This window comes from Cervus canadensis, chromosome 30, assembly GCF_019320065.1.
Source record: "Cervus canadensis isolate Bull #8, Minnesota chromosome 30, ASM1932006v1, whole genome shotgun sequence".
NCBI classification, from domain to species: Eukaryota; Metazoa; Chordata; class Mammalia; order Artiodactyla; family Cervidae; genus Cervus; species Cervus canadensis.
Window position 1 is genome coordinate 18,823,800 of NC_057415.1, and position 13,644 is coordinate 18,837,443.

Sequence of the window (13,644 nt, forward strand, 5' to 3'; positions counted from 1 at the left end):
GGAAATGATCTAGACTTTTGATGAATTTTCATCATTTAATTTTATTTACAGAAAAGCTATACAGTTTTAAGTTACCAAATGATTTTGGAAGATACTTTTATCTCACTTTCATCTAAATCATTTGTCCCCCCAGATTATATTTAGATCACCTTTGAAAACTTCAGGTGACATCCAATCCCTGTGGTCACGAAGATCCTCTGCAGAAGGAATTGGCAACCCACTTTACTATTCTTGACTGGGAAATCTCATGGACAGAGGAGCCTGGCAGGCTACAGACCATGGAGTCTCAAGACAGGACTTAGCGACTAACAACAGAACAACACTTTCAAATATTTAAAATTGATTGAGCCCTTCTGGAGAGCAGTATGGCAGTGTTTACTGACATTAACATGCACACTGAGTAAAATCTGACTTTGAGGAAACCTGTTGGAAATACCCCAACATGCACAGAAAGACATACACACATCCATGGTTACTGAGCATTGTTTGTAACAGGTGAAAAAGTGGGGCGGGGGGGCGGGGGGAGTGAGCCACCAGGGAAGCCCCCCAAAAGAGAAAGGCTTAAATAAAATGTGATGAGAAATACACAGAACAAATTACAATAAATAGGCTTCTTCATTGGTTATAAATACAAAATTTACAGCCCCAGAAAGAAAAAAGAAGAGAAGACAATTGTGCAACAGTATTATCCCTACGCTCCCAGTTACATTTAAGAAATCCAACCGAAGTATGCGCACATCACTTTTGGATACCTACGCTCTTGAAGGTTCCACAGCTAACTGCTATACGGCTTAATATGTACAAATCCTTACACGGAAAGTGGATAGTTAGAGTTGTCTTTTCTTTTTCTTTTGTTTTAAATTATAATGCATTCTTGCATTACTTACATAATTTAAAAGTAAAGAATATGTTTGCGATTGCATAATAACTCCCTGAACCCAACTGCCTGCCAAGCGTGAGGGTCATTTATTACAACCCCTCCATCCCAAGAGCCCAGCACAGGGTCCAGCAGTTAATGGCCTGGCTGTGAACACATGATGCGGGGACCAGCCTGCCGATTCTCACCACTCCCCACACCCTTGCGAGATCCTAAGGTCAACTTTCACCACACGAGGTTAATCCTCCCTCAGACAACGCAGCTGCCAGCCACCCAAAACGCAGGCGCGAGAAGGCGGCGCCAACTCCCGGCAGCCCCGCCTCCCGGGCACCTAGACGTCACTGGGCCGCGCCGCGCAGTTTCTGAAGAGCCTGCGATCTGCCTTCCGGAAGGGAGTCCCGGCCGCTAACTATGGCGACTACCGCGGAGCAGTGGGTACTGGTGGAGATGGTACAGGCGCTCTACGAGGTGAGCTTGGCGACTTCAGGGGCTCACGACCACACCCAACCCTGGGGAAGTGGGACCTTTTGTGTGGATTTTTGTTCTGAGGCCTAGGCGGGCCTGGCCCAGTCACGCCCGGACCCTCGGCGTCGCTCCCTGGAAGGGCTCACAGGCACACATTTCCCGGCGGCGGAATGTTGCGAGGCGCGGATGGGAGCCGAACTGGGGGTCTCGATTTGCTCTCCAGCGAGTGGAGAGCCCTCTCCAGGTCCTGTCCGGATACAGGAGAGAGGCTAGTCAAAAGCCAGAGCTGCTAAAACGGGAGAGATGAAAGTAAAATGGAAAATCTCAGTCTGGAGGGGTCCTAGGGAAGACAGGTTCTTGGAACTGTGGAGCAGGTAATAGGGGAAAAGATAATAAGTTGGAATTTGTTTTTGTTGGGAGATAGCCGAATGATTTAGAAATATGAAATAGTTATTCTTCCGCATACGTCCCATTTTCTGTCTTGGAGAGATACAACTACTTTAGTAAATCTCTGAAGAAAGACTAGTTAAGGGATGTTTTTTGAAAGGCCAGCCATTTCAGGTAGTAAGATAATATAAAATTTAAATGTCGTTCTTGTAAAATGTTCGTTCGACATTTAGTGAGTTTCCAGCACTGTACAGTAGAACTTTCTGCTTGTTCTCTGAGCTGTTCAGTAGCCACTAAACACATGTGGCTATTAAGCACTTGAAAAGTGGCTAGTACAGCTGAAGGATTGAATATTTCATTTAATTTAGATATGTATTTAAATAGTTGAATGGTGCTAGCGACTACAGTGTTGGACAGCACAGAAGTAAATGCTAGAAGTAGTGCAGTGAGCGAACCGGTAAAACTCGCTGTGCTTATAGAACTCACATTCATGTAAAGTGAATCTCAGTTTTCTTTCGATAATTTTCTTAAAACTTAATATTGCACGTACTGACAGCGGTGATGATGAAAGATGCGTCAGGACCCATCAGGACTTTTTGGACATGGAAACAAAACAGTTAAGAGAGACAGTATGGCTTAGGAGATGTCCAACCATAGGTTAATCATAGTGACTGTGAAAGTGAAAGTCACTCAGTCTTGTCCCTCTCTTCTAGACTCCCTGGAATTCTCCAGGCCAGAATGCTGGAGTGGGTAACCTTTCCCTTCTCCAGGGAATCTTCCCAACCCAGGGATCAAACCGAGGTCTCCCGCATTGCGGGCGGATTCTTTACCTGCTGAGCCACAAGGGAAGCCCAAGAATACCGGAGTGGGTAGCCTATCCCTTCTCAAGCGGATCTTCCCAACCCAGAAATCCAACTGGGGTCTCCTGCATTGCAGGCGGATTCTTTACCAACTGAGCTATCAGTGACTAAGAACCACTAAAATTTAAGATTTGTGTTTCAGAAATGAATAACTTCTACTGTATATTGTTGCTGCCTTTCTGAAGACTGCCCTTTGATTATGTAACTTCTCATACCTTAGTACTGACCATGAGTGAGACTTGAGAGAAGTCCTCCTGGATGTTTTTCCTAGGGAAGAAAAGAACCTGCATTTATAATTTTTATTAATTTGCTAGACATTTCAGCTTTTCTTAGGATGATGTCTTTGCGGAGTGGAATGTTTAACTAGTGACTTGGATATTTGTTTGTCAGCTATGATCCAATTATTGATAAAACCAAAAGGGTTTTTTTTTTTTTTTTTTTTTTTTAGTAGAGCCCTTATTCTTAAATTAATTATATTCAGGAGGGATCAGCAAATTTTAAAAATAATCTTAGATTTCTGGTTTTGCTTCTAATTTCTGTGTACCTTGGATGTAGAATTTAAGAAGTTTGTTGTGTACCGATGCATAGATAACATGTATGCAGTTTTAAAGGTACCTGTGCAGTGATCTGAAAGTTTATATATGCATTTGTCAGCAGGTTCCCTGTCACCACCTCAGAATTTTTTGAACTACTGTGAATCATCACTTTCTGTCTAATGCTTTACAGTAGTTTGTATTTACATTTCTAAACACCTCTTTTAAATGGCTTTCCAATGACAACCTATTGGAATACAGCACTCCATAACTGACTGATGGGGGTTCAGTTGATATCTGGAATCTTCTACATGCACTTGGTGTGTTTAGTTGTATAAAACCTAAAAGTCAGCTAGCTTGGCCTTTATCCTGGAAATGTACAGTTGAAAAGACCTGACATGGATAATTTCATTAAGGTAACTTTTTGCCTGTTGACACAGAAAACACTACATACTTTTGGGGAGCTATGGTAGAAAAGAGACATGCTATTTCTTTAAGCATTAATAAAGTCTTTCTGCCATGTTCCAAGGAGAATTTAAAGAGCCTTATCAGAGATACAGAAAATGTCGTAAGATGTGCAAAATTCTTTGAAAATTGTGGAAACTGGTTTCCAAATAATTCTCAGTTCATCCGTGGTATGTGAAGGTGATAGAAGGCTTGTGATACTGCAAAATGTTTGTTACAGTCATTTCGTACCAGTAAAAATACAAATTACCTGAAGGATCTGATAGTTAATATTGTTTAATTATTAAAATTCTATGTCAGATTTTATTTTAAAAATTAATTTTTATTCCTAAAGATGGTTTAAAGCTGCAGTTTTAGAGATTTTTCATGTTAGGAGAAATTGCCTTCTGTTAGAAATGGGAAATGGAATGAGCAGAAATAAAGTGAGCTTTGGAAGTAAATCTTCAGAAGTAATAAGTAGGTTTCGTGAGGGTCATGGGTAGTAGTATATGCAGGTGCATTAAATTATATATGCAGGTTTGGAAATATTTGTTTATTTTATTTCTTGTTTTTGTTTTACTTTTGTTTTTTACTCCTAGGCTCCTGCTTATCATCTTATTTTAGAAGGAATTTTAATACTCTGGATAATCAGACTTCTTTTCTCTAAAACTTACAAATTACAAGAACGATCTGATCTTACACTCAAGGTGAGAAGTTAAATTTCTATTTTATTATTTGGTGTATGATTATAGTTGCTACATCTTTCAAAAAGGACTCAACTATATATGTTAAAATGTTTTCTGGAATATAAGGAAAACAGGAATGAAATATGAGGGTAAACGAATTACAAGGAATCCAGGGATAAAGTAAGTACACAAAGGAGTACCATGTTACAGGCCTTTATATTTTGCTAGGAGTAAACAGCAGTCTGGAAACGTACTAGATACTGGAAGGGAAACATGGGCTACTGCTGAATTGCCAGTGTCCACCTATAAGGTTACATGAGTTGCTTGGGAAAAGCAGCACTGTTTCTGAAGCCTGAATGAGAGTTTTCCCTGTGGTCTTCATAAAGGAGATTCAGAGTTGGAGAGAATCCTCTCCATCCCACCACTCTCCACCTTCCCACCCCAAATCGAATTTTGATGTGTTCTGTATGGTAAAGGACGCAGCTCAAGCCCAAGTTGGGCAGGCCTTGGGAAGTGTCAAGAGGACTTTGAATGCTGCCGGAGGACCAGGGGTCTATGGAGTCCCCTGCCTTCTCGTGCAGGTAGGAACACTGATCAACTGTGCCCAGGTGTGAGAGGGGAGAGCAGTTTTGACTGCAGTGTGGTTGCTGTGACTTTGTTTCCCTGTCCAGCCTCTATAGCAACACGCCAGAATACTTAGAGACAGGTACAGTTAGAGATGTTTTCCCGCAAAAGTGCCTAAAACTTCAGATCAGAGGTTCACAAGGCAGCGTTAAGTGTAGCACAAAGATGGGCACTGCTCTTTTCTTTGCCTGCTGTAGCATTCATAGGAGAAGGTGCAAGAGGGATGGAATTACAGCAATGTGGCAAGTGTTTCCTTGTTTTCACTGGCTGGCCCTTGTTGTCTTGATCATTAATGTTTATCATGAGACAGTCAGACAGTGTCCCCTCTAGGGGATATGCAGCAAGTGACTCTTAGGGCAGATAAGTTTAGGAAACCTGGGTAAAGCAAACTAAAGAGGTGTCTCATTGCATGACTTCTTATATAAAAGGTTTTTTATACGCCAGTGGCTACTTGAACCTCTGGGGAGTTACCCTACACTTGACCGCAGATCCCACCCCTGCCTTTCTTTATGATACCTTGTGGGATTAGTGTGCCATAGAACACTCTTTTGATAGTATTACAGTGAGATTGAGTCATCCAGTCCAGAAATCCTGTCTACTTTTTTTCCCTTGGTATTTAGGAACTCCATGTGAATAATTATGTGGCCATGGAACAGATTTCCAGCCCAGCTGTTTAAGGGGTTGATCATTCCTAATATTCTTAACTTAAGTTTAAGCATATCAGTCCACACAAATGTGCATTTTGAAAGAATAATGCCTAAACATAATTTTAGGATAACCCTCTAAAAGCAGAACTTACCTAGAGCAAGATTCAGTAATCACTGACATCTTACCCTAAAAGCTGTGGAAGGAAAAAAAACAACAACTGTGTGAGCGTTTCTAAAGCTTAACTTAATAGCAGCAAAGAAGAAATGCCCTTCTCAGTTTTACAGAGGTGCAGAGTCTCTTGAGTATCAGGCACTCTTGAATTGATTCTGAAATCTGTCTCCATGGTAGTGAGTGGACTGTGTGTATCACGCGTATTCCAGGCTTGTTCAGGCTACTCTTCTTCCATGCAGTTGATTTATTCAGCGAGCATTGTTGAGTCCCTGAGCCTTAAGTGAATATGCTCCTGGCCATGCCCTAGAGTTGCCTATTAGGAGAAACACACACGGAAGCGTTTAACAGGAGTGTGGAAATAGAAATATTAAGAGTGGGCTTATCTAAGGCTAGAATTGCTGTGTCCATCATGTTCATCAGGTGTGCCTCATCTCATTGAGTACATCCAGAGTACATTTTCAAAATTACACTTCCTTTTCTAGTTCAAGAAAGGATAAGAAACTCTAATCAAAATACCTGTAATGCAAGAAATAACAGGTAAAAGGAATAAAGTGGCTTTCTGTGAGAAATTTCCAAACAACTAAATCCTTTTGTAATAATTACTATTAGAGAGTCTTTTGGTGTATTTCAGTTGCTTCTGAATCCTTGCCAGTGGCTTGTAGAACCAGTGCTTTGTAGTCTAGCTGATCTCTTCCTGTGACTGTCATGCCTATAAGAACCTAAAGTGTGGCTGTCTGTAATATTTTGCAAGAGGCTGAGCTCACTTAACCTGCAGTTGTGCTTCTTATCTTTGTGTTGTAGACTTTTTATCATCAGTAGCAGTTACACTTCCTACAGTGAAAAATTCTGAACAAAAATAAAATTTAAAAAAATTTTCCATCACCCAGGAAGTTTCATGGGAAAAGAGCCGTTAGCCTGAGTTGAGGAAAAAGGTGAGGGGTTAAGTGCCCAAAACTCAGTAGTGATTTAGTGTCATTTCCAGCCACAGCGTCTGGACCTCTTTCTAGCAGCACGTTCATTACGATGGCATCATTACAACAAACAGTTGAGGTGCTGCTAGAGCTGCTGTCCAGTAAGTAGCACTACACTGTACTTTAACAGCTTTTCTCTTGTAGGAAAAAGAAGAATTGATTGAAGAGTGGCAACCAGAGCCTCTCGTTCCTCCTGTCTCAAAGGACCATCCTGCCCTCAACTACAACATTGTTTCAGGGTAAATTGGTTTTGCTAGTCAAGGGCTGGTGTTTGGTTTCCTGAAAGTAAATTCAGCAAAGTATATGTTGGTTTATATAGTATTCCCTTTTTAACTGAAATAAGACTTTCAGAAATTTCTGGAGATCGGAAATGCTCTTTAACAGTCTCCAGTTTGGGTTTCAGAGTTTGTCTCTTTAAAACAAAATATCTATTTTTCAAAGTAATACAGACATATAATATTTCAGATGGTGAGACAGTGAAATGAAAATCAGCATTCCTCCTTTTTCTCCACCTGGTTTGTTTCTGATTTTAGATCTGTTGCAGATCTTCATAACTAGATAGTAATGGTATGCTTGCACCACTGTTTCTTGATTGATTAATATGGACAGTCCCGTTTGACTCTCACAGTATGAATTATGAAACTTCAACTCACTCATGCTAGTCCCTTCTGGCTTCCAGTGTTTTATCTGTTTTTATTTTTAGTTCTTCTATTTCAGTATAGAGAAAATATTAGACACATAGTATCCACCAGCAAGAAGTAATAGGTATTAACATTTTGGTGTTTACTTCAAATACGTTTTTTAAAAGAAATAGAGCATTAGCAATACAGTTGATCCTTGAACAGTATGGGAGTTAGGGGTGCCGACCCTCCATGCCGTCAAAAACCTACATCTAAATTATAGTCAGCCCTCCAGATACATGGTTTTAATACATCCCTCCAGATATGTAGTTTTACTGCTATTTACTGTCTTGAAGTTGGTGGATGTTCCTTTACTCATATTTATACTTTTACAACAATATGCCTGTTGCCGTGAAAGTTTTCAGTATTCATTTAAGAAATATGATGCAGCATATTCTCTTGAGAGAGCCAGGTGGCTTAGTGGTAAAGAATCTGCCTGCCAACACAGCTGATGGAGGACATGTGGGTTCAATCTCTGGGTCAGGAAGATCCCCTGGAGAAGGAAATGGCAGCCTACTCCAGTATTCTTGCCGGGGAAATCCCATGGACAGAGGAGCCTGGAAGGCTACAGTCCATTAGTTGGCAAAGAGTCAGACACCACCGAGCACATCCTCAGCCAGGAGCACATCCTCCTGGGACTGTCCTCCTACTTCTGGTCTGATAGGAGAGAGGCTTGTATTCTTCACTTTGGTGAATTTCTTTGGTCTTATGAAAGTTTTACTTGTTCTTAAGTCAAACTTACCAATCAATGTTATGATCATAAAATCCTTCCTACCACAAATGTCTAATTTGCCTGTTTTCTGTATGACAGTCAGTTGTCCCAACATAATTGGTTGAATAATCCATTTTTTAACCTACTGATTGGAAATTTCCCTACTTTCATATGTCATGTTCATCACTCAGTCGTGTCCGACTCCTTTGTCATATCCTTCTCCAGGGGGTCTTTCTGACCCAGGGATTGAACCTGGGTCTCCTGCATTGCAAGTAGACTTGTTACCATCTGAGCTACCAGGGAAGCCTTCATATGTTAAGTTCCCTTATATAGGATCTATTTCTGGCTTTATTTCTATTCTTTTGGTGTATTTGTTCTCCCTGTGCCAGGACCTCGTTTATGTTGTTCAGTCGCTAAGTCATATCCAACTCTTTGTCTCCCCGTGGACTGCAGAACGCCAGGTTTCCCTGTACTTCACTGTCTCCCTGAGTTTGCTTAAATTCATGTCCACTGAGTCAGTGATGCTGTCTAACCACCTCCTCCTCTGCCGCCTCCTTTTGCCTTCAGTCCCTCCCAGCATCAGGATCTTTTCCAGTGAGTTGGCTTTTCCAATCAGGTGGCAAAGTATTGGAGCTTCCGCATAAGTCCTTCAATGAATATTCAGGGTTGATTTCCTTTAGGATTGACTGATTTGGTCTCCTTGCAGTCCAAGAGACTCTCAGGAGTCTTACCCAGCACCACAATTCAAAACCATCAATTCTGGGAAGCTCAACTTTCTTTATGGTCCAACTCCAGATCCATACACAACTACTGGAAAAACCATAGCTTTGATTGTACGGACCTTTGTTGGCAAAGTGATGTCTCTGCTTTTTATACACTGTCTAGGTTTCTCATAGCTTTTCCTTCAAGGAGCAAGCGTCTTTTAACTTCATAGCTGCAGACACTGTCCGCAGTGATTTTGCAGCCCAGAAAAACAAAATTTGTCAGTGCTTTCACTTCTTACCCTTCTGTTTGCCATGAAGTGATGGGACCAGATTCCACGATCTTAGTTTTTGAATGTTGAGCTTCAAGCCGGCTTTTTGATTCTCCTCTTTCGCCCTCATCAAGAGGCTCTTTAGTTCCTCTTTGCTTTCTGCCGTTAGAGTGCTATCATCTGCATATTTGAAGGTGTTGGTATTTCTCCCAGCAACTTGATTTCTGCTTGTGATTCAACCAGCCTGGCATTTTGCATGATGTATTCCTCATATAAGTTAAATAGGCAGGGTGACAATATACAGCCATGTTGTATTCCTCTCCCAATTTTGAACCAATCCATTGTTCCATGTCTGGTTCTAATTGTTGCTTCTTGACCTGCATACAGGTTTCTCAGGAGACAGGTGCGGTGGTCTGGTACTATCATCTGTTTAAGAATTTTCCACAGTTTTTTGTGATCTACACAGTCAAAGGCTTTAGCATAGTCAAGCAGATGTTTTTTTCCTAGAACTCTCATGCTTTCTCTGTGATCCAACAGATATTGATAATGTGATTCCATTACCAAAGGTAATCTGGTTCCTTTGCCTTTTCTAAATCCAGCTTATGTATGTATCTAGGTTCATGTACTGCTGAAGCCTAGCTTGAAGGATTTTGAGCATAACCATGCTAGCATGTGAAATGAGCTCAGTGGTAGGGTAGTTTGAACATTCTTTGGTATTGCCCTTTTTTGGGATTGGAATGAAAACAGACCTTTTCCCATCTTGTGGCCACTGCTGAGTTTTCCAGATTTGCTGACATATGAGTGTAACACTTTAATAGCATGATCTTTTAGGATTTGAAATAGTTCAGCTGAAATTCCATCATTTCCACTAACTTTGTAGTAATGCTTCCTAAGGCCCTCTTGACTTTACACTCCAGGATGTCTAGTTCTAGGTGAGTGACCACACCATCATGGTTATCTGGGTCAAGACCTTTTTGTGTAGTTCTTCTGTATATTCTTGCTACCTCTTCTTAATCTCTTCTGCTAAAGTTAGGTCCTTACTGTTTCTGTCCTTTATCCTGCCCATCTTTTCATGAAATGTTTCCTTGATAGCTTCAGTTTTCTTAAAGAGATCTCTAGCCTTTCCCATTCTACTGTTTTTCTCTGTTGCTTTGCATTTTTCATTTAAGAAGGCCTTATCTCTCCGTGCTGTTTTCTGGAACTCTGCATTCAGTTGGGCATATCTTTTCCTTTCTCCCTTGCCTTTTGCTAATCTTTCATTAGCTATTTGTGAAGCCTTCTCAGACAACCACTTTGCCTTCTTGCATTTCTTTTTCTTTGTGATAGTTTTGGACACTGCCTCCTGTACAGTGTTACAAACCTCCGTCTACAGTGTTATTTGTTCTTCTTATGCCAGAACTTCATTTATACCACTAGGTTAATAATAGGTCTTGACTAGCATGGGTCCTTAACCTTCTTATTCTTCAGAACAGTCTAAGCTGTTTTTTGACTCTTCACTAAGAGTTTAGGTTTAGCTGATCATATTTGACCAGAAAATGAATTTGAATTTTTGACTAGTAATGCATTTAATTTGTGAATTAATTTGGAGACAACTGGCATATTGCTAATACTGAATCTCATCACCATATATCTTATGTATAACTTGTATATTTAGGTCTTTCATGTTTCTGAGAAAAGTTGGATAACGTTCTTCATAAAGATTTGGCTTAACTTTTCCTACTTTTTATTTTGAAACATGATAGATTCACATGAAGTCATAAGAAATAATACAGATAGATTCCATATACCCTTCATCATGTCCCCAAGTGGTAACATCTTGCTTAACTGTAGTACAGTATCACAGCCAGGAAATTGATGTTGCATATGTTTTAATAGCTTTATCTCTAGGTACCAGAGAGTTTTCATTTCTGTCATGAAGAGCATCATTTTCTTCTTGTTTCTGTGTTATTGCACTGGCTAGGATACTTTCCATGCAGTGTTGAATAGGAGTGGTAACAAAGACTTCTGTGTCCTGTTCCTGATTAATTTTAAGGGATAACCTGTATGGTGTTACCGGCCTTCCTTTCTCATCCTAATTTGCTAAGAGAACTTGTTGTTAGTTTTAAAATCAGAGTATTAAATTTTATTAAATATGTTGAGGTGATTGTGACTCTTCTTCTCTAATCCATTATATTTTAAATTGTACTGATTGATTTTTTACATTAATTAAGCATATACATAAAATTTCTTGAGAAAATTGCAAGCAACCATGCTTGCAATGGTCACTCAGATTCTAGCTTGGTAGACTTGCAGAAAGATGGAGATTTACTCTCTGGAAAGGCTAAATATAAATGAAAAGGCTGAAGGATGTGTTAGGGAACAGTTGCCCTTCTGAAAACAGAATGCAAGTAAAATGTTTATAATGAATAGTAGGTTGCTGATCCCATTTCCTCCAACTCAGCTCTTAGAGAAAGTTGGAAACCAGATTTATACCTCATATATACCAAAGACCAAAGGAGTTCTCTTTGGTGAAACTCGAAGTCAAGAGAAAAAACAGAAAATGTTGAGCTTAGGGTTTCCACAGATGAACTCATGTCTGATTATTACAGAGTGAAGCCCACTGTGAGTCAAGAAGCCAGGCCTATTTACACAGTGCTTCCAACTAGCTTCCCTGTGGCTCAGATTGTAAAGAATCTGCCAGAGGAATCGGGTGGAGAGGGAGGTGGGAGGGTAGATCGGGATGGCGAATACATGTAACTCCATGGCTGATTCATGTCAATGTATGACAAAACCCACTACAATATTGTAAAGTAATTAGCCTCCAACTAATAAAAATAAATGAAAAAAAAAAAAAAAGAATCTGCCTGTAATGAGAGAGACTTGGGTTCAATCCCTGGGTCAGAAAGAGCCCTTGGAGAAGGGAATGGCTACCCACTCCACTATTCTTGCCTAAAGAATTCCATGGACAGAGGTGCCTGGCAGGCTACAGTCCATGGGATTACAAAGAGTTGGCCATGACTGAGCAACTAACACTTTCACCTTTTTCTTTCCGGTTAGCATTTCAGTGTCTTATTCTTAAAAATGGGTGGACAACCTTAAATTATGGTCCACTGATTTTCAACAAAGTGCCAAGACAATTCAGTAGAGAAAGAAAAGTCTCTTTTAACGAATGGTGATGGGACAACTGGATAGACATACGTAAAACAATGATGACAGACCTCAAACTCACAACATATGTAAAAATTAGCTCAAAATTAATCACAGGCCTAAATTTAAGGGCAAAAATCATAAATTCTTAGTAGAAGAAAGAAAACAAAAGAGTAATTCTTTGTAATCTTGGGTTGGGCAAAGATTTTTAGATATGACACAAAAAGCACAAGCAACCAAAGGAAAAACAGATAAACTGCACTTCATTAAAGTTAAAAACATTTCTGCTTCAAAGTCCACTATCAGAGAAATAATACAAAACCCTGCAAAATGGGAGAAAATATTTTCAAGTCATATATTTGTTAAGGGGCTAGTATCCAAAATATATATTAGAAAACTCTTACAACTTAGTGATAAACCCTATTTTAGCATGACTGTTTGGTTAATTTTTATTAATTGTTGGGTTTTTGGTTTTTTTTTTTGCTAATATTTGGTACCTTTAGTATCAGTATTGGAAAATGAGTTTAGTCTTTTCTTTTCCCTTACTCTGCTGGCCCAGGTTTGGTATCAGAAATTTAGTAGTCTTGTAATTTTCTTGGCAATAATACGTATTTGTTGTTTGTTCTGTTGAGCATAGATTTTTAATCATGAATTTAATGTCTTCAGCGAGTTTGTAAAGCTGTTTCTATTTCCTTTATGAGTAAGTTTTGGTTATTGTCATTTAGTAATTGCTCATTTCTTCTTGTGTTTTCAAATGCTTTTGCATGAAGTAATTTATACAATTTTCTCAGTTATATGTAAAATATATATATATTATATATATATAAAATATATATGTGTGTGTTAGTCACTTAGTTGTGCCCAACTCTTTGTTATCCCATGGACTATAGCCCGCCAGGCTCCTCTATCCATGGGATTCTCCAGGCAAGAATGCTGGAATGGATTGCCATTTCCTTCTCCAGGGGATCTTCCTGACCCAGGGATCAAACCCAGGTCTCTTGCATTGCAGGCAAATTCTTTATCATCTGAGCTATAGGGAAGTCCTCTTCATATTATATGTAAAGTAATATATATGCTATTTGTATGTATATACAACTTTATAAACAGATGTGTAGAACAAGACATGTGTGGGGTTTGTGTCTGCATTGCAGTCAGTTGTGTCTCCTTTCTCACTCAAATTTGCTGAAGGTTTGTCCTCTGGCTTAGTTCAGTCTCTGTTTTATCTTCTTCATTTTGGGCCTTTCTTGCAGACACAGATACTGACCCTCTCTTCAGCACTGCTCTCATCAGCACTCATGTAAGACAGCATTCTCATTTACTTTTTTGTTTCCTTTATCCCCAGCACCTGCATCTGTTCTCCGCCAGTAATGTATCCCACTGTAATGCTTGTATTTTACTTTCATTATTTTATGTCATTAAAGTCATGTATTTTATTATTTTTAGCGTGTATATATTCTTGAAACTATCTAATCTGAATGTTTTATGAA

The 13,644-nt window shown here is 39.6% G+C and overlaps 1 protein-coding gene across 1 annotated transcript in view; it reads left to right on the forward strand.

The window, feature by feature from the left end:
* Positions 1-1,189: 1,189 nt before the first annotated feature.
* The window catches only part of SPTLC1 (serine palmitoyltransferase long chain base subunit 1), a 63,074-nt gene continuing 50,619 nt past the window's right edge, over positions 1,190-13,644 (forward strand). Inside the window, exons 1-3 of the mRNA XM_043453258.1 lie at positions 1,190-1,345; positions 4,166-4,273; positions 6,811-6,905. Coding sequence (XP_043309193.1) covers positions 1,289-1,345; positions 4,166-4,273; positions 6,811-6,905 — 260 coding nt within the window. The 5' untranslated portion in view covers positions 1,190-1,288. The remainder of the gene's footprint in view (positions 1,346-4,165; positions 4,274-6,810; positions 6,906-13,644) is intronic.